At 53.9% G+C, this 20208-nt stretch overlaps 1 protein-coding gene across 1 annotated transcript; it reads left to right on the top strand.

Annotated features, from left to right (window-relative positions):
* The first annotated feature begins 1042 nt into the window (after nucleotides 1-1042).
* On the top strand, nucleotides 1043-16852 carry LOC119113695 (tRNA-dihydrouridine(16/17) synthase [NAD(P)(+)]-like). Its single transcript, XM_037237969.1, has 11 exons — nucleotides 1043-1536; nucleotides 2945-3057; nucleotides 4098-4257; nucleotides 5488-5561; nucleotides 9204-9322; nucleotides 9727-9817; nucleotides 11030-11187; nucleotides 11699-11847; nucleotides 12441-12529; nucleotides 13881-14075; nucleotides 15772-16852. Exons 1-11 carry the CDS (start codon nucleotides 1395-1397, stop codon nucleotides 16222-16224), a joined length of 1743 nt encoding a protein of 580 aa, XP_037093864.1. The 5' UTR covers nucleotides 1043-1394; the 3' UTR covers nucleotides 16225-16852.
* Nucleotides 16853-20208: the final 3356 nt, after the last annotated feature.

Raw genomic sequence — 20208 nt, 5'->3', positions numbered from 1 at the left:
CGTTAGACGTCATTATAGCTTTGTTTGGTGTCGATCGTCGAAACCAGGCTTCGGTAATCGACGTGGGCTCGATGTTATGTGGCTTCAGACGTTTTTGAACTGTACGGTTTTGAGAGCAAAGAGTGTAAGTTGATTTGCGCGACTAATAATGCCCGTCCTAGAAATCCAGGCTGATTTCCGCAAGGTGGGGTGCAGGCGCGGCACTCCCGGTAAGCATGTTTGACGCGGCTAGTGCTTGTGGTCACTGTCGGACGATTACCGCTATTGGTTTAGTCCCCTGGAGTCGATCGCCAGGTTTTTGCAACTCTTTCATCGAACATTCACGTCAAAATGAACTTCGACACGTTTCATGAAGGGTTCCTCCGAATGTAGACGGTAGAATAAACTGGTCACGTTGTTGGGCGCAAATATTCCGCCGCTTTGTTTTCATTTTCCGCTAAGACGTCGTAGCAAAGAAAGGTGGCTCACTGGGATCTGTGTGACTTAAAAACACTGCTGAATAAAAAAAACACTCCCAGAATAGCACAAAATTATATAAGAGCTGACATGCAGAGTGCCGAAAAACATTCAAAATTCAAGCAAGCACGGCACGACAAGTGAAATTTTAAAAGTGACCTTAAGGCTAAAAGTGGGTCTGGTGCTTTTAACTGGACATCGGCGGAAGCTCTCTTTATATGTCATGCGGTTTTGAGCTTACATGTTTAATGTCCATGTAGTTGGGCTCCAGAAGTTTGGGGAGCCAAACACGCAGGGGGCCAGATTGGACGTCGCTGGGGGGGGGGGGCAGTGGCCTACTCAAAAGAATACATATTGCGCCCATGATGAGAGACCTCGCCTCATGCGTCGCAATGCTTCTGTCAGAACGGGCTCTATTTCTCGGCTTTACTAATGTGACGGCCGCCCCACACTTCGCAGCTATCGAACCGCTCCATTCAGCTATCCCATCCAGTCCATGCTGACACAATTTACATTTCTGACGCATCTGTTGCAAAAAGGCTACAACTATTCGAGCTATTCTATGATTTTATTGTGATACATCATCGAATCGCGAGTGTGGGATTCTAGGCCGGGCTAGTTTCAGGATTTCATTAGAGTGGTTTTGGGAGTTACTTGAAGTATGTGTCATTCGTCGTGTTTAAGGGGAACATAGTCATTAATAATCATAAAGCAGGTAGATTCATGCTACTACCTTCGAAGTTTAGACTTGTTTTGTGATTATTTACAATATGTTCTGCCTTAAAAACGACGAATGATGTAGGATGCTCTTTTTTAACACAAGGTGCCAATGTATACCATGCCTGTGCTGGTGTTGGCATGGTTCACAATAATTAATATTTGGTTTTATCATGTAACCATGTTTTGTCAGTCCTCAGGCACATTGGAGATAGTTTGCCATGGCTGAGAATACTGCACTATCTGCTGGAAAGCCAGGTGGCTTTGAGCTGTGGCGTGGCAGGCTGGGTGCCGCTAGAATGGTGGTGGCTCCCATGGTGGACCAGAGTGAGGCGGCGTGGCGAATGCTCAGCAGAAAATATGGTAAGTGCTGAGAGAGCTTCATACTGGTGGCTGTTATGATTCATATCTGTATTGTGTTAAATGTGAACAGTTACCATGCACCTGTTCTACATCAGCCACTAGATGCGCTGACATCAAGGAGACTGGTACATTGAGCGAACTGCATGAAGTGAGAAGCTAGATGTTGACAGATGTTTTGTGCACTCAGAAGCAGTCATTTCTTGAAAGGAGCTGTTGCACCAGTAATTTGAAGAACACAACAATGGTTTGGACCTTGAAGGAAATGTACCATATTTGGAGATATTGAGGCAAGCATCAGGTGTGATGAAAAAGCTCACTTATGAGTAATGGTATACTTTTAAGTGGAAATGACTGCTCTAAACAATGTCATCATTTGGTTGTCATCATACCTTGCACATCATTGATTTAGAGCCAGACTGCTATTTTTGGAAGTCATGCTCACAAGTAGCCAGATATGAAAGACTCCACAGTAATATTTGTTTGGCCTTTATTATTGTGTGGCCAGTGACATGGTAGGATTTGAAGAGTGTTATGACACCATGGATGCCTGGGGTGCCTTGAAATAGTTTTCACAAAAAGGTCTGCACATCCTTGCTGGCACAGTTCAGAAACTAGAGAGGTTTAGGTTGTAAGAAGAAGGACATGGCTGTGAATTGCACCAAATGATGTTCGATATGGCTATTTCAGTTTAAACTCTCATGCAAATGTGGAATGCTCCCTTAAAGATGCTGCAATACTGTTAACCAAGTTGTTGCCAGCAACAGTGAGTTACAAAAAACAGCCACAGATCTCATTTCCCACCAACACTGTTATTACCAGGAAGGCTGCTCTGGTTACCCAATCCAGTATGTGATATACATGCATGGTACATGTGATTTAACACAAAAAAGATGCAAAAAGTGATGCAGGACTGTCCCAGCTCACCCATGTTCTGTCACTGAGGAAAAGGTGTCTGTCATGTTTGGCTGCATTTTGACCCTGCTCATCAGCTGCATTTAATGAATGTTCAAAAGTGCATTTATCACATTGTGAGCTTTTGCCTAGTTTATTGTCAGATGGCAAGGTCTTTCTTGTTTGTCCAAAAAAATGTGTCCATTTTTTTCATTGTCACCCTAGTGAATGTATCATACAGTCTGCAGCTGACTGTGCTGCCTGATACATTAGGCTGGACCCAGTTCTGCTGACCATGGCTTTTTACATTTTTGTCACATCAGTGGTATTGGATCATTGTTAGCCTGTGCAGCCCGTGACTTAAAAAGTCACATTGGCTCAGTCAAAGCCCATCAGGCTTTGGCATATTCAGCTGGTCGCGAACATCATCTGACACCACCAGGCAGGCAGTGTATACCAACAACACTATGTCCATCCGTGCTCTGGCGTGGCAATAAAAGTAATCACAATGTTACAGGTGCTGAGCTCTGCTACACGCCCATGTTCCATGCCAGTGTGTTCGTCAACGATGTGAAATACCGGCGCGAGTGCCTCACTACCTACCCAGAGGACCGGCCGCTCATTGTGCAGGTGAGCAGGGCTAAACTGACGCCAGCCAACAGGACCAGCAGCACATTCTATCATGTGATTGTGAGAAGTGGTTACATTTGAACTAGTTTGCCAAGTAAGTAGTTAAGTGTATTTGCGAGGAACGTTATTCACTGAGATAAGACGGTAGCAATAGCCTTATTTCTCGGAGAAAACCAAGAGAATGGAGGCGGATGCGCGGATATTTCGGCAACATGCCTGTATCATGCCTTTTCTGCTATGCGTTTCGACAAAGGCGTGTTGCCGAAATATCAGCGCATCGATATCTCCATTCTCTTGGCTTTTCTTCGAGGAATACGACTAAAACTTCTGTGTTATCAGTCTGCTTAGCTTTTGTGCAGTTTGCATCCACTGTAGAATTGCCCTCCCCCTCCCCCAAATGGTCCTTGGTCACTCTGAGATGTAATGCTGGATCCGCCTCTGGTGGCTGTCGTGCCGCGACACCTACTGTGGCCGCCGCAATACCCCGCCGCTTCCGCCCTGGGGCCAGAGACAGCATGCTAGATGACCCTGGTATACCACCCCAATGTACAACGAGAGGAGAAGGGGGATGGGGATGGTGGGGACAGCAGCTTGGTCCTGTTGATGATGATTGGGGACCATGCTGTATGCCCAGCCTTGCTGTAAAGTGTACTGAGGCTTATGTCTTTTGCCGTCGCTAGCAAACTTTGTGACAACCAGCAGTCCAACAACAAAGAAACCACATCAGCTCTGGCCTGGCCCATTTTGCACTCATGTGCTTCATTTCTCCTGAGAATGCTCGTCACATGGTGTTTTTCAGTCCCCCTGCTGTAGCAGTACGATCGCCGCAGATCCCCTGACGGGGGGCGCAACAGTGTGCTCCTTACACCGCCACTGCAGGCGCCCCAATAAGCAAATACCCCAGGTCAAGTGCAGTCCTTCTAAGACTGCGGCGGTTTTGACCCCATTTTAGTATATTGCACGCTCTGTCGGCGTCTGGCACGGTGCGCTCCGCCCTCCCGCTGTCGCGAGCGGACCGCCTGACGGCCCTCCGGTGGCAGTTCTGCTGCAACAGTCCGGCGGTGCTGCTGGAGGCTGCCCGCCACTGCGTCGGCCGGTTCGACGCGCTCGACCTGAACCTGGGCTGCCCGCAGTCCATCGCCCGGCGCGGTCACTACGGAGCCTTCCTGCAGGACGAGTGGGACTTGGTGCGGCAGCTTGGTGAGCGGTGGGCACTGGTCACCGGGAAGAGGGGGGGGGGGGGGGGGGGGGAGGCGGCGTTACAGGTGGGGTTTGGCCGAAGCGTTCGAAAAGCCTGGGTCCGACCCAGCGGGAAGTTGCGGTGTGCCAGGGCTTCGGAGATGCGGAGAGTGACGGCAGGTAAGGCTCCAGCCGAAGTATTAGGGAGTGAGAAACTTGGGACTTTCTGGAATGGTTTGTCTGTGCGATTGGGGATGGAGAGCTGGGCTTTCCCGAGTTGTGAAAACCGCTTTCAGCCATGCGTTACGAGCTGGGCGGACTTGTGACCGCGCGGTGGTCCTCTGATGCTCCGCGGGCCGGGCGATCCAGTGTTGGGCTTACCAGGCACGGGGACAAGGCTGGACTTCCGGTTCAGTTGCCGAATCCGAGGCCAGACAGTGACATGGAAACCAAAGTCGAAGCCGATAATCCGAACCCGGTGGGCGCGGACTCTGCTAACGTGAAGTCAACGCCGAAGCCAGTGGTTTCGTACTTAGTAAACACGAAGCCAAGGCCAAATCACCAACAGCTCAAAATCACGGCGCCGAAGCTGAAGCCGAATCCAGTTTACAGCGCTTTGCGCTGCCCAAACCATTTTTTGTATCAGCCAAAGCCTGTGTGGATTACGGAACATAGCAAGCGCTTTTCGGAGCGATTGAGACTAGGTGTTAGCATTACGAGTGCGGCATTTTACGTACAATCGTCCTAGCCATTTGTGTTGGCATGTTCGCGACGTCTTAGAAATTTAGCTCCCCGGCCTTCGTCATATTGATCCAAGGAATGACGGACTGGTTTTGGTCTTCCGCCATTTGTACGTTGCAGCCTCGAAAATTGTGGGACGGGTAATGCTGTTCTTCGGAGCAAAGCCGCCATTGCAGTCAGAAAGTCGGTATGTTAGTGGTGAAGTAGACCCCAACATGGAGCCGAGGCTGGAGCCATACTTCAAGACTCACCCGAAAATTAACAGAAGCAGTCCCTTAAAAATGTCCCGAAGCCAAAGGCAACCGCTTAAAATGGCACAAAGGCAAAGCCGCAAGGAAAGTACGCCGTCGAAAATGCCTCAAAGCCAAAGCCGAATCCGAAACCATTGGTCGAAACCTGCGACTTGGCGAAGCGGAAGCCGCAGCCGCCGACGTCGTTCCCATGCCTGGAGCCGACAGCAGGGCATTCGTCGCCTGTGCGTCGTGTCTAAATGTGACGTCACGTTTACAGTGAACGTCGTGCACACGCAGACCGACATACCGGTGACGTGCAAGATCCGGGTGTTTGATGATCTGGAGAAGACCGTCCGGTGAGATATTCGGCGTATTCGTGTGAGGCGTGTGCTGCCACGGCGCAGACGACGCGAAGCGTCACGACTGCCATATCTGTAGGTTGTGTCGAGTAGTAGGTAGTAGTGCCGTGTCGTAGGTAGTAGTGCCAGGTAATAGTGGTACGAGCGGCAGGTAGTAGATTTCACGCCTTTTAGTAGTAGATTTACGTTGCGGCCTTCTTTTGTCCAGAGATTCCAATAGCAAATGAGTCAATGAAGGGCTCGTTTTGATTATATGGAACACCAGATACTGTGTCGAGTATTTTACCGGCTCACTAGACGACGTGCATCGGAGTGTTATTCTGCTTGTGTGGATGTCTCCCTGAGGCTGACATCTGGTCCTGTACCACCCGAGTGGTACGGCGGGTCGGTCCTCCTCCTGTCCTCCTCCCATCTGGTCCTGTACCACCCGAGTGGCACGGCGGGTCGGTCCTCCTCCTGTCCTCCTCCCATCTGGTCCTGTACCACCCGAGTGGCACGGCGGATCGGTCCTCCTCCTGTCCTCCTCCCATCTGGTCCTGTACCACCCGAGTGGTACGGCGGATCGGTCCTCCTCCTGTCCTCCTCCCATCTGGTCCTGTACCACCCGAGTGGTACGGCGGATCGGTCCTCCTCCTGTCCTCCTCCCATCTGGTCCTGTACCACCCGAGTGGTACGGCGGATCGGTCCTCCTCCTGTCCTCCTCCCATCTGGTCCTGTACCACCCGAGTGGTACGGCGGATCGGTCCTCCTCCTGTCCTCCTCCCATCTGGTCCTGTACCACCCGAGTGACACGGCGGGTCGGTCCTCCTCCTGTCCTCCTCCCATCTGGTCCTGTACCACCCGAGTGGCACGGCGGGTCGGTCCTGCTGTCCTCCTCCCATCTGGTCCTGTACCACCCGAGTGGCACGGCGGGTCGGTCCTGCTGTCCTCCTCCCATCTGGTCCTGTACCACCCGAGTGGCACGGCGGGTCGGTCCTCCTCGTGTTCGCCTCCCATCTGGTCCTGTACCACCCGAGTGGCACGGGCGGGTCGGTCCTGCTGTCCTCCTCCCACCTGGTCCTGTACCACCCGAGTGACACGGCGGGTCGGTCCTCCTCCTGTCCTCCCTCCCATCTGGTCCTGTACCACCCGAGTGGCACGGCGGGGTCGGTCCTGCTGTCCTCCTCCCACCTGGTCCTGTACCACCCGAGTGACACGGCGGGTCGGTCCTCCTCCTGTCCTCCTCCATCTGGTCCTGTACCACCCGAGTGGCACGGCGGGTCGGTCCTCCTCCTGTCCTCCTCCCATCTGGTCCTGTACCACCCGAGTGGCACGGCGTGTCGGTCCTCCTCCTGTCCTCCTCCCATCTGGTCCTGTACCACCCGAGTGGCACGGCGGGTCGGTCCTCCTCCTGTCCTCCTCCCATCTGGTCCTGTACCACCCGAGTGACACGGCGTGTCGGTCCTGCTGTCCTCCTCCCATCTGGTCCTGTACCACCCGAGTGACACGGCGTGTCGGTCCTGCTGTCCTCCTCCCATCTGTCCTGTAACCACCCGAGTGGCACGGCGGGTCGTCCTGCTGTCCTCCTCCCATCTGGTCCTGTACCACCCGAGTGACACGGCGTGTCGGTCCTGCTGTCCTCCTCCCATCTGGTCCTGTACCACCCGAGTGGCACGGCGGGTCGGTCCTGCTGTCCTCCTCCCATCTGGTCCTGTACCACCCGAGTGGCACGGCGGGTCGGTCCTCCTCCTGTCCTCCTCCCATCTGGTCCTGTACCACCCGAGTGGCACGGCGGGTCGGTCCTCCTCCTGTCCTCCTCCCATCTGGTCCTGTACCACCCGAGTGGCACGGCGGTCGGTCCTCCTCCTGTCCTCCTCCCATCTGGTCCTGTACCACCCGAGTGGCACGGCGGGTCGGTCCTCCTCCTGTCCTCCTCCCATCTGGTCCCGTACCACCCGAGTGGCACGGCGGGTCGGTCCTCCTCCTGTCCTCCTCCCATCTGGTCCTGTACCACCGAGTGGCACGGCGTGTCGGTCCTCCTCCTGTCCTCCTCCCATCTGGTCCTGTACCACCCGAGTGGCACGGCGGGTCGGTCCTCCTCCTGTCCTCCTCCCATCTGGTCCTGTACCACCCGAGTGGCACGGCGGGTCGTCCTCCTCCTGTCTCCTCCCATCTGGTCCTGTACCACCGAGTGGCATGGCGTGTCGTTCCTCCTCCTGTCTCCTCCCATCTGGTCCTGTACCACCCGAGTGGGGCGGTCGTTCCTCCTCCTGTTCTCCTCCACCTGGTCCTGTACCACCCGAGTGGCACGGCGGTCGGTCCTCCTCCTGTCCTCCTCCCATCTGGTCCTGTACCACCCGAGTGGCACGGCGGTCGGTCCCTCCTCCTGTCCTCCCCATCTGGTCCTGTACCACCCGAGTGGCACGGCGGGTCGGTCCTCCTCCTGTCCTCCTCCCATCTGGTCCTGTACCACCTGAGTGGCATGGCGGTCGTCCTCCCCTGTCCTCCTCCCATCTGGTCCTGTACCACCTGAGTGGTATGGCGTGTCATTCCTCCTCCTGTTCTCCTCCCATCTGGTCCTGTACCACCCGAGTGACACGGCGTGTCGGTCCTGCTGTCCTCCTCCCATCTGGTCCTGTACCACCCGAGTGGACACGGCGGTCGTCCTCTGTCCTCCTCCCATCTGGTCCTGTACCACCCGAGTGGCACGCGTGTCGGTTCCTCCTCCTGTCCTCTCATCTGGTCCTGTACCACCTGAGTGGCACGGCGTGTCGGTCCTCCCTCCTTCCTCTCATCTGGTCCTGTACCACCTGAGTGGTATGGCGTGTCATTCCTCTCCTGTTCCCTCCCATCTGGTCCTACCACCCGAGTGCACGGCGTGTCGTCCTCCTCCTGTCCTCCTCATCTGGTCCTGTACCACCTGAGTGGTATGGCGTGTCGTTCCTCCTCCTGTTCTCCTCCCATCTGGTCCTGTACCATCCGAGTGGCACGGCGTGTCGTCCTCCTCCTGTCCTCCTCCCATCTGGTCCTGTACTACCCGAGTGGCACGGCGTGTCGGTCCTGCTGTCCTCCTCCGATCTGGTCCTTACCACCTGAGTGCCGGCGTGTCGTTCCTCTCCTGTTCTCTCTCCTCCCTGGTCCTGTACCACCCGAGTGGCACGGCGGTCGGTCCCTCCTCCTGTCCTCCTCATCTGGTCCTGTACCACCTGAGTGGTATGGCGTGTCGGTCCTTCTCCTGTCCTCCTCTCTCTGGTCCTGTACCACCTGAGTGGCATGGCGTGTCAGTCCTCCTCCCGCCCTTCCTCCCCCAACTGGTCCTGTACCACCTGAGTGGCACAGAGTGTCGGTCCTCCTGTCCTGCTCCTGTTGGTCTTCCTTTTCAGCACCCGAACGGCCCGATGTCTCCTGTTTGCACACCGTATGCCGCGAGCTCAATCGCTTACGTGCCTTTTATTGGAAAGCAGGTCACATACATGTTCAGATAGACACCCAGGCACTAGAAGCATTTCCCCAGCTGCTGCCACTAACTGTTTCAATTTGCTGCCTGCCGCGGTGTGCCGGCGCCCCTGGCGCGGCGGAAGCGCGGCCGTTGCCGCGGTGGGGTGGCGTCTGGCCGCAGTGTGACGGCGTCCCTGGCGCGGCGGCGCCACCGCAGGTACGCCGCGGATGCCTGGAGTCGGCCGGCTGCCAGCTGCTGACGGTGCACGGCCGCACGCGCGATATGAAGGGGCCCCTCACCGGGCTGGCCAGCTGGGACGCCATCAAGGCGGTCAGGTGAGCCGCCGCCCGGCGCCGCCCGCTCAGGCTCCCACTCAAACCTCCGATCGGGCGCCCGCTTTCGGCCGGCGTGTTCAGGCTCGGTTCTGGAGCAGGTACCGATGCGTGGGTGTTGGTGGTGACGGCGTTCAAGGTGCTGTTTTGGGTTTCCACCGGTTGGTTTTCGCCACCTGGGTCAGCATTCGATGCTGGGCCATCCCCGATACCAGCTGCCCCCGCTGCGGTAGATGACAGCTTCGGTAGCCGTCTTTGTTGTCACAATGATGTCCTGTGCTGCATATAAGACGCGCTGGGCTGTCGCTCGATGGGACACCAAGTTTCGGTTTTCGGACGCCGTGTTTCGGTGCAGCGGGGTGGAGCTGGCTGCCGTCCGGTCCTAACGTCCTCGCACCGTTTTCCAGGGAGGCGGTCAGCATCCCCGTGTTCGCCAACGGCAACATCCAGTACCTGGCCGACGTGCACCGCTGCTTGGAGTACACCGGGGCGCAGGGCGTGAGTGGACTGCATCACTGAGAAAGAGCCAGTGCCTGTCACGGGCGTCTGTCCGTGTTTGCGCCTGCTAGTGCACGACGCGGCAGTCCGAAAGAACACGTTTCCGTTAGCCCTTTGTAAATTAATCCATGCACGCGTGTACATGCTACGTAAATACGCATCCTATTGCGTGCTTGGAAAGTGCATATATATACACACACACACACACATATATATATATATATATATATATATATATATATATATATATATATATATATGCACATACATACATGCATGCACACACACACACACAGACACACACACACACACACACACACACACACACACACACACACACACACACACACACACACACACGCACGCACGCACGCACGCACGCACGCACGCACGCACGCACGCACGCACGCACGCACGCACGCACCACGCACGCACGCACGCACGCACGCACGCACGCACGCACATTACGCAATTTGATATGACCGCCGACTCCGCTCACGCCAAACACTCTACTATTAGATGCATTAATCCTCACGACAAGTGCACAACACGCTCTTATTAGGTATCCAGCTGTGTGTTTATGTGTCTGAGTGTTCCATGACGTTACCTGCGTCGGAAGCGGTGTGACGTCACTTGCGTCGGAAGCGGTGTGACGTCACACGCGCCGGGTCCGCCAGCCTGGCTGGACGTGTGTCCGGAACTGTGTGTCCGGATGTGTGTTCGGGTGTGTGTCCGGGACTGTGTGGACACGCACCTCCCGCCGGCTGGGTGCGGGGAGGCGAGAACACGAACACGGCGTTAATGTCGTATGGCGTCAGCGTGTGAGCCGGACCGGTGCCAGCTGCACTTCGAACGCTTGGTTTACCCCACGGTGCCCGCCCTTCCTGCCAGGGTGAGAGGCAGGCGACGCCTTATAGCCTCAGCAGCTGAGTGCGTCGTAAAACCCCAATGACGCACACAACGCTTGATTTAGGTGTCATCAACGATGAAGAGTGTGTCGTTAAACGAAGTGTGCTGTGATAACTGACTCGTGTAATGTCAGAGCGCCTGGTCTTGTCGTTTTGTTTGCGTGGAAGCGGACCCCGAGGATGATCACGGACATTCCTTCACTAGAAGCATACCAGCAAGCATGCCTACCTCTTCTGCCAGACAGGGCGCATCGTTTCAAATAGCAAGCGGTGGCGTTTCTGACCAAGCGTGTGCGCGCCGCAGGTGATGTCGGCGGAGGGCAACCTGCACAACCCGGCGCTGTTCGCGGGCTCGCACCCGACCGTGTGGGAGGTGGCCGACGAGTACCTCCGGCTGGTGCGCCGCTACCCGTGCCCGCTCAGCTACGCGCGCGGCCACGTCTTCAAAATGCTCCACTATTGGTGCGTGGGCACTTAGCCGGGAGGGAAGGGGCGCGGGGCTGACTGGGCCGTGAACCTGAGGGAGGTGGGGGTCGGATGAGGCGTTGATAGTTGTGCTGTGGTCAGCCACGTCAGGCGTTGATAGTTATCCTTTGGTCGTGGTGCCAGGGCCGCAGACATCGTTGCTGATTCATTCATCAGAACTTGACCTTGCGTTAGTCAAAGCACTGCCGCTATTGTAGTCAGAGATCACAGTATAGCTGTTGGAGCCGCGGAACACAAACGATTCCTGAGGCGTTTGATGGTGTTTCTCCCACTTCTGCCGTGACAAGTTGCAATATTTCAGTGATACAAATACTGCCGCACAAAGCAGAATGACTTGAAGGCATGCCTCTTCCACAGTGACAGGATTAGCGTCTTTGGACGCGATAGGTCCCATCCCACATCTCTCAGTGTGCTCCGGAAAAAACGACGTGACGGGAATCGAGCCGGAGACCCTGAATCACGAACGCCGCATCTGATTGGTTCGCAGTCTCCTGATGCCGGCCAATCACGACGTACGTGCGCTTGCGGCGCGTGCCAATCGGCTGGAGCAGCTGGAGGAGGCCGTCAGCCTGCTGCGAGAGCGCTATCATCGCTACACGGAGGAGGGAGGACCGGTGTGGAGTCCCGGACCTGGAGGTCAGCGGCCTCGCCGATGTTCTGCATACCTTGGCATTGCGACCGGAGCTAAATGGCATCCGAATCTGTTGGAGGCGGTCCTCATTGGCAACGAAGTTGTGTATCCGTTTCTGATGGCGTCCTTAATGTTGGCTGTTCTGGTTATCCCAAGACAAGTGTTCTGATCTCTCTGAGGTAAATGATGTTTTTATAGACCTGACACTGATCTAGCTGCAGATGATCTGATTTGAACAAAGCTGTTCTGATTGTGTGTCCTTTTATTGCTGATGTAAGCTTTGCTTATCTGACATCTTCTGGTAATATCTGCGATTTGACTGTTGTCTCTTTGAACCCTGACCCGACTTGAGCTTGAATACACCATTGCTGATTGACCTTGCCCAGGCAATCACTTACCTGATCTGACCCTAGTCAGACTTGACCCTTGCTGAACAACTTGATGTGACATTGACCTGGCATAACCTTTATTCGTGTCCACGCTATAACATCGACTTCCCCATAATCCGACGCAACCACGTGACTCGACATGACCTGTGTGCAGTGCCAGGAGACGCATTGACCGTGACCTGACCTGAGCTCGTGTGTGGCACCGCCAGACGAGGTGGCGGGCCGGCTACCTCTCTCGCCGTTCCTGTGTCAGCCGCACGAGCGCGAGCCGATCGCCCAGCACCTTAAGAAGATGGAGGTACGTGTGCCCGCCAGGAAGACAGCCGGCATGTCGCGAGCCTCGAGGCAGGCGGCGGGCGAGAGTGAGACGGCGCTTGATGCGGGCGAGACTGAACCAGCAGTAGCGGACGTCAGACTTGTTGGTCAGGAATGTCTAGTCACGAAACATCGCGGTACTGTGTTGTTACTGGGGGAGGGGGGAGGGAGGGGCTAGTGAGAGTGCGGCGAAAATGCACGTCGAAGCGGCTGGCTGTGAGTTCCCTGTGTGCTTGGATTATGCCCCGGACGATGAGTGCTTCATCTGGCGCGCACTCGGATTCGTCGAACGGGACACTATCAGGGAATACGCAGTCCTTATATGGGCACACGCGCTGGTTATACCTTACCCGGTTGTTTACTAGTGTGAGAATGGGGTGCAAGGTTTGAAGGGAGTGTTCAACATTTAAAGATATTGAGAAAAGCATCTCACTTCATGCAAAAGGCTCACTTGCAACTATTGGTACACTTTTCTGGGAATGCGCAGGTGGGAAAGACTTTTCTAGACAACACGATTTCTTCATTTAGTAAATATGCTCCTCAACACGTGATTGCTTGATTGTGTCATCGTACCTTACATCGCATTGATTGAGAGCCAATTGACGGCTGTTATCTGCAAATTATGCTCACGAACGCCGGATATGAACAATTTGACAATTTGTTTTTTTCTTTACCGTGATTGCTGCATGTCCAGTAGAACGGCAGAATTCGAGTGACGTAATGGCGTCATGGATGCCTAGGTGACCTTGAAATAGTCCGCACGAAATAGTCTGTAGCTTATTCAGGCGTGTAGCCTGAAAAGTGTTAAGAAAGACAGTGTTTTGAACTGCACCGAATGATCTCCAAGATGGCTAGTTCAGTTCAAAACCCCATACGAGAATGGAACGCCCTCTTCAAAAGTTGCAATACCTTAGACGCCCGCAGTGGTGTTGATTTTGCTTCACGCATTTGCTGTTAGTTTAGCTACCAGCATCCCTTCGTTTGGCTTCCCCACTGAGCCCGGACAAGTTGCCCGTGAGCTGTGCTAGAGCAGAGATACGTGAGCAGAGCTGTTTGAACTGTGAACCGAACTGCTCCTGCTGTTTGCTACGCGAAAATCAAAGCAAAGATATCGGGGGATGCGCATGGCGAACGGGGCTTTTCAGATGCGGATGACCACAGCTAAGCAGGCTTTGTAACAAACAAGTGCTCATACGGTACCCGTTTTGTAACGGACAAAGCTTTCGAAGCTAAAAACACCATGAGCTCGCGCGACCTGCGCCAGTGCGGCCGGCAGGCGCATTTGAATACGTTCGCCAGCCGAGCGTCGGCTCACGCGCCCTGCCGGTCATCAGGCGAACCAGGAGAAGCAGCGGCGCGAGCGTCAGCTACGTCTGCTGACGGATCAGCCGCCGCCGGAGACCAAGCGGCCGCGCCAGGAGGACGCCGCCGTTGTCAGCAAGCGCAAGCAGAAGAAGATGGCGCGCGGCGTCAAGATCGGCGTCAACCGCGTGCTGATGGAGCGCTGCGGCCTCTGCTGCAACCCCAGGGTGAGAGGCGGCGGCCAGTCGATGGGCTCAGAGGATACGGTGCTCTCAGCCAGGGGCACAGTCCCATTCTCTGTGAAAAGGCGTGAAATTGACACAAATGTGACTTGCGAGGGAAATTGATGTGCGATGTGATGTACTGATGTGACTTGTGACATGTGCTATGTGGACCGAGGGGAGCACACGCCGCCTCTGACCCCCTTATCCCGCGCGCTGACGGTGGTCCGCCTCAGCTTCGAGCTGAATTGGAGGGAGAAGGCAGGAGAGGTACCCACCCTCGAATTGTGAAGAGCGGTGGAGGTCAACGAAACTACTTGATGGCTCGTGCCAGCCTATTAGTAGAATACTATTGACTCAGTTAATTTCCTGTTTGAGGAAATGATATGTCAGATGTCATGTTATGTCAGATAGTCATGTGCTTCCTGTTCGGTAAGGTTTATTTTAAATAAGGCCTCTTCAGCTTATTTCAGCTTCGGCGTCGTCGACGAGCCTAGCACGTTCAGTGTGCTGAAAGATATGACTCGATTTAATCCGGGGTACTGAACACAAGCCATCATAGGCCACACACTTGAACTAATCTCAATTTTTAGGTTCAAGTTACGGCAGTGACTCATGTTGACTTTTCTGAAATTACAGCACCGTCTTTGGGTGAGAGTGTGGCACTGATCGAAGGAGCGCAATAGGCTATAAATTAATAAAACAGAAGCAGCTAGCCGTAGATTAGATCTCATGATCATGCAATCGTGTAAATTGCTTCAAAATTGAGACCTCCAGGTCGGATTAGTAAGTGACCTAGGATGACGTTTGAGGAAGAAGTGTTTTTTTATTGGTGTAGAAGCGATACTGTTCGATAACAAGTCACTACAACAATAAATTACGCTGTTATGGAGGGCATGTTATCAGGGGTCAGAGTTTGCGGTCAATATAGGTCAGTGTCGTACGATGACTGCAGCTTGTCATTGGAACGTCTAGGAGTAACGTCGATAGCTAAGCAAGCCATGAAGACCGCTGGTAGACCAAATGATTACAAATCGTTGCAATTTTTCAAGTTCGTTCGCATTCATGTCCGACATGCTTGCACTGAAACTGCCCTAGGTCACTGGCCTGGCATGATCTTGACATAAAACTTTCAGAGAATGTGTGATATTAGTGTTAGGAAAGATAATGGACAATTCAAGAAGCTGGCGTCAGTCATTCTCCAGCTCTTCCCCGAAAGGTGATGGGGCGTGTGCGAGGAACGAAGAGTGCGATAACTTCCCCGGCATTTGGTGTGGCATATCGTGTCGTTTCCACCGTTGCAGGTTGACTTGCGTTATATCAGTCATGCTTGATACCAATTCTCAGGCAAGTGGTTCTTACCACTTGCCGGACTAACCTTGTGGCTTTGGCCTGATAAGATAGTAGTGATAGCCTTATTCTTCAGAGAAAAAAACAGGAGAATGGACATATAAATGCTTTGATATTTCGGTAAGATGTCTTTATCGAAACAATAGCAGAAACAGTAGCTTCTACTATTGTTTCAATGAAGACATGTAGCCGAAATATCAACGCATCTATATCCCCGCCTCCTGGTTTTTTTCGCCGAGGAATAAGTCTATTACCGCTGTCTCATCTATGTGAATAGAGTTTCTCGCTCATGCACTTAGCAATTGACGTAGCCGTGACCTGATCTTTAACTCGACGCCCGTGGCTCGCACAGGGCCAGCGCTGCCCGTACCAGCTGTGCAGAGTGCACTGTCGCAACAAATGCTACGAGGAGAATCTCGACTGTGTCGGCCACCGGATCCTCTGCAAAACCAAACGGCAGAAAGCCCAGCAGCGGAACAGCATTCCCGAGGCGCCGAACGGGGCCAAGTGCCACGAGCTCGCGGCCGAGGGCGGCGAGGATCAGAAGGCCGTCGGGGTCGGGGGTCACGAGGGGAACGTGGCGCGGGTGGACCGCGCGTGTGATGTTGAAGTCAGAGGTCAGGGTGATGATGGATCGGAGTCGGCGGAGGCTGGAGGTGAGAGGGAAGGACGGTCGAGTGAGGTAAGGTGTACAGCCGGGGTGGGCTCGCCCGGAGCGTCGGCCGATGATCGGATTAGCCGGGCGCCGGCTTCGACCACCCCCCGACCGACCGAAGTGGACTTGTCCGGGTCCGGGCCCAGCTGATACCGTACGTCGTTAGGCGATTCGGGCGAATTTCGGCCGCGGTGCCTTATGGGCCTCGTCAGTTGTTGCGTTGGGATGCTGAAGTCATTCTGCCGCCCGAATGTCGGTTTTTGTGCGAAATCTGTTCCAATCTGCGCTGCTGACACCGCTGAACGTTGTCCTGTATTGCGGTATTGCACTATATGTCAAAAATCACTGCTGGAGACGTCTCTTTTATACATCCCCATAAATAATGCCGGTGCGTGCGGCGGCTACAAAATGGCCGTCGACAGGCGACCAATTTGGCCTTCTCACCTGTCGTCGCTGTGAGCTGCGGGGTGAGCACGGGCTTACCTCCCATGAGCAGTGGCTCAGCTCCGTCGAATATCGGACGGCAGCCGACGCTGCGGGGCGCACGCCGAGTGGTGTGCGAGTGCTGGGAGAGGACTTCAGTCGCGCACTGGTTGGGCGGCGGGGGCGACGGATGGGCAGTGGTAGCTGATGACGTCTGGCTTGAGTGGCGTACTGATGACGTCCTGAGTGACGTGCTGACGTCAGCCGTTGCGTCAGAAATGGCGACGTCTTCTGGATGTTCGACGTGTGACGCGTCACATCCGCCGCCGTGTTGGGTTAGGGGTGGGTATCGGAAGTGGATGACGAAGACGGTGCTTGGCGTTTGAAATACAGACTTGCGGTTTGGCGAGCGAGTTGAGGTCTTGCGAAGTGTAGGGACGTTTACAGTTGGAGAGGTCCGAGTCCGTCCCCATTCTTATCCGTGACTCGCCCCCACCGGGCTCATGATCAGCTTCCCAGCCGTGGAAACCTTGGTAATACAAATCTACGTCTAAAGATGGAGAGGTCCGAGTCCGTCCGCCTTCTTACCTGTGACTCGCCCCCCACCGGACTCATGATCAGCTTCTCAGCCGTGGACACCGGGGTAGTACAAATCTACGTTTACAGATGGAGAGGTCCGAGTCCACTCGCCTCCTTACCTGTGACTCGCCCCCGCCGAGCTCATGATCATTTTTCTAGCCGTGGACACCGGGGTAATACAAATCTGAGCGGTACAATGGAAGCAAACGGAAAGTCGTGGTGGAGCTACACTTCGTTTGTACGCAAATGACAAGATCAGCCATGGAGAAAACGGCATATAATGATACATTAGGTAGATCAGCAACGAGCTGATCTGATTTATGTTCACCTCAAAATTGCAATTTGTACTTACTGATGATGTCTACTAATTTGTTGTTGTCTAATTCTGCTGAAGGTATGCCAAAAGCCGGGATTATGTAATGTTATTTTGGTTTTTGCTGATAGGAATATTGCCCACGCTACAAATGATGCCCTTCTTTCATCGGGGTGGTCCACAGTCCTCACGACCTCTGTTTCGAGACCAAGCTAAGCTGGCTTGCCGTTTTCAGCTTTATAGAAGGCTTCCACAGGCCAGAAAGTCAGAACTGGATGTGATCTAGAAATGTCTGGTGTAGTTACCTTCTCCAGGCTGTCATTTAGTAGAGCGATCACGTACAAGAAACCAGCCCTTAAAGACAACACCGTGGAAACGGTGCCATATGTGGTGCTGTTCTAGAAGGACGCCATTCTGCCCACTTTGCAGTGCGGGGAATACGGGGAGAGCGGGTGATGGGCACAAACACGTAAGGCGGCGTATGTCTGGCATACGTTTATTTTCATACAGCCACGGTCATGCAATGTCAGCGAACCTGCCAGGCACGATCGGACATCATTCACACGGTGCACGCGAACGCCAGCGTTGCTCCATGCCATCATTAACGCCACATATGTTTACGGGCTGCGATCTCGGTCCCGGGGACAACAGGGCAAAACAGGACACAACTTTGCAACAGGGCGAAACTTTGCTGTGCTAGTAATGACCAGCTTAGCATGAGGGAAGGTCCGGAGTCAGCCCCGTCAAATCTGTCCATTAGTCCCTAGTCGAATAGTCCAGTAGCCCCGTCAAAAAAGTCCTTTCACCGGGGAGGTCACCGCTCTCACGATAGGGACCACGCGCGGCGAGCGCGGGTGCGTGTGCTTCGTCGTCATCGGCGGCAGCAGCTGTTCGTCGCCTCCAGCGCCGGCGTGTACTGGCACAGGACGTTGATCATGTGGTTGGAGTAGTACGCCCGCAACGTCTCTCCGACGTGCGTCTGGTCGTAACACTCCACGGACGGCTACGAAAGTTTTAGGGTGAGCCTTACCCAGCCGCAGGCACACGTTCTGCTGGAAGTTGGCTGATTCCGGAATGGAGCAAAGAAACAGTAAACTTAGAAATATGTCTTTTGGGGAGGGAGTGTAGCAACTAGTGCGCGCCCTTGTTAACCGGTGTTATTAGGGCTATGTCACAAGCAATTTTAGTTAAAAGATGTCCAGCAATATAAGTTCTGTTCCTTGACTTATTCACTAGTAGCAGGAACGAATTCGGGTCGTTACCTGGATAATCGTTAACATTCAGCGCTTCAAGAACGCCACCGTTGTCCTGCTTGCGTTCAAGTATTTGTTACAAAAACAACTTACAACACTCAGTCAACATTCTCGTTTCTTGTGTTTGAAACGGTCTGGCAACAGCAATTATTCGCATATTTGAATGTGCGTGCAAGTGAGCGCGTGCAATTGTGTGCGTGTTTGTAAGATTTTTATTAGTGAGTAGGAGTGCGAATGTGTACATGTTCGTGTTTACACACACATGTGTAATGAATGATATGTGAATAATATGTGACTGTGTAATATGTAATAATAAATGAATAATATGTGAATATGTACATGTTCGTATTTACACACACACGGTGTGCGTGCGTGCGTGCGCGCGTGCGTGCGTGCGTGCGTGCGTGCGTGCGTGCGTGCGTGCGTGCGTGCGTGCGTGCGTGTGTGTGTGTGTGTGTGTGTGTGTGTGTGTGTGTGTGTGTGTGTGTGTGTGTGTGTGTGTGTGTGTGTGTGAAGGGACTCCGAGCAACCGAGCGCGCCCCGGAAGGTTATCACGCGCTATGGTGGCGGTCAAATTGCCCGACTTGCCTCACCGTCTTGCGTGTAATCCCGGCGGCGCGCTGCTTAATTCTGCCATTCCTGCGTTAATTCAGGGTACAATGGTTTATGTTCTCATGTGTTTTGAGCACATATGCATGATTTATGACTCAGCGCGGGCCGACGCGCGTTCCGCGGCATGGTTGGTCGCTGCCCGCCCCCGCGCCGCGCGTTCCGCGGCATGGTTGGTCGCTGCCCGCCCCCGCGCCGCGCGTTCCGCGGCATGGTTGGTCGCCGCCTGCCCCCGCGCCGGTCGTGCGTCGCCGTGCAGTGTTCCCAAAAAACCGCCACTGCTCAGAAACCAGAAAAGCTAGTTACATGTTCCTGGCGTCGAAACGCGCTTCATGTGTGCACCATAGGCTGGAGAACATCTGGGCGCGATTGCAAAAGACACCATAGACTTATCCTAAAAGAAACCTAGCGCGTGGACCCCCCCCCCCCCCCCCTCAGGGCGGGGTGTCTGTGTGTGTGTTACGATTTGTGGCCGGAAAAAACATTACATTTGTGCAGCCTGCTGATTTCTCTTATTCATGTACCTTCCACCTACCATCAAATTTTTAAAGAATTGCACTATATTCCTTCCTCTCAGTCAGCAATCCTGTAATATTAACAAAAAGAGGAATGTCCTCAAAGGTTTCTCATTGATGGCACTGAAAAAGTGAATATGGGGGACTGCCTCTTGCCTCTTCCCCTTAAGACTACCCCTTGCCTTTTCCCTTAAGACTATCCTTTGCCTCTTTCTCTTAAGAATACCTCTCACCTCATACACACCATACTTTCACGGTATATTAATATTTGTTCTAGGTATCGGTATTGCACACCAATTTCTTACAAAAGAATGCATTACTTGCATGAGTCAAGACACCTTGTAGTCACACATGCTATGGCTTGCTTTTTATGGGACGCCAGCTCAATCTACCTGGTGGAAATTGCTTTCCAGCAATTAACCAGCCTGCAAAGTATGGCAAA

The sequence above is a fragment of the Pollicipes pollicipes genome, unplaced genomic scaffold, assembly GCF_011947565.3.
Source record: "Pollicipes pollicipes isolate AB1234 unplaced genomic scaffold, Ppol_2.1 Scaffold_7262;HRSCAF=8765_pilon_pilon_pilon, whole genome shotgun sequence".
Taxonomy (NCBI): domain Eukaryota; kingdom Metazoa; phylum Arthropoda; class Thecostraca; order Pollicipedomorpha; family Pollicipedidae; genus Pollicipes; species Pollicipes pollicipes.
Note: the sequence above shows the minus strand (reverse complement) of the source record. Positions and strands in the feature narration are given on the sequence as shown.

What these genes read in the sequence shown, in the direction of transcription:
- LOC119113695 (XM_037237969.1), top strand. Translation starts at nt 1,395, where the DNA reads ATGGCTGAGAATACTGCACTATCTGCTGGAAAGCCAGGTGGCTTTGAG. An exon ending in TTGATGATCTGGAGAAGACC is followed by an intron (nt 5,562 to 9,203) that starts GTCCGGTGAGAT and finishes GCGCCACCGCAG; the next exon opens with GTACGCCGCGGATGCCTGGA. An exon ending in TTCAAAATGCTCCACTATTG is followed by an intron (nt 11,188 to 11,698) that starts GTGCGTGGGCAC and finishes ATTGGTTCGCAG; the next exon opens with TCTCCTGATGCCGGCCAATC.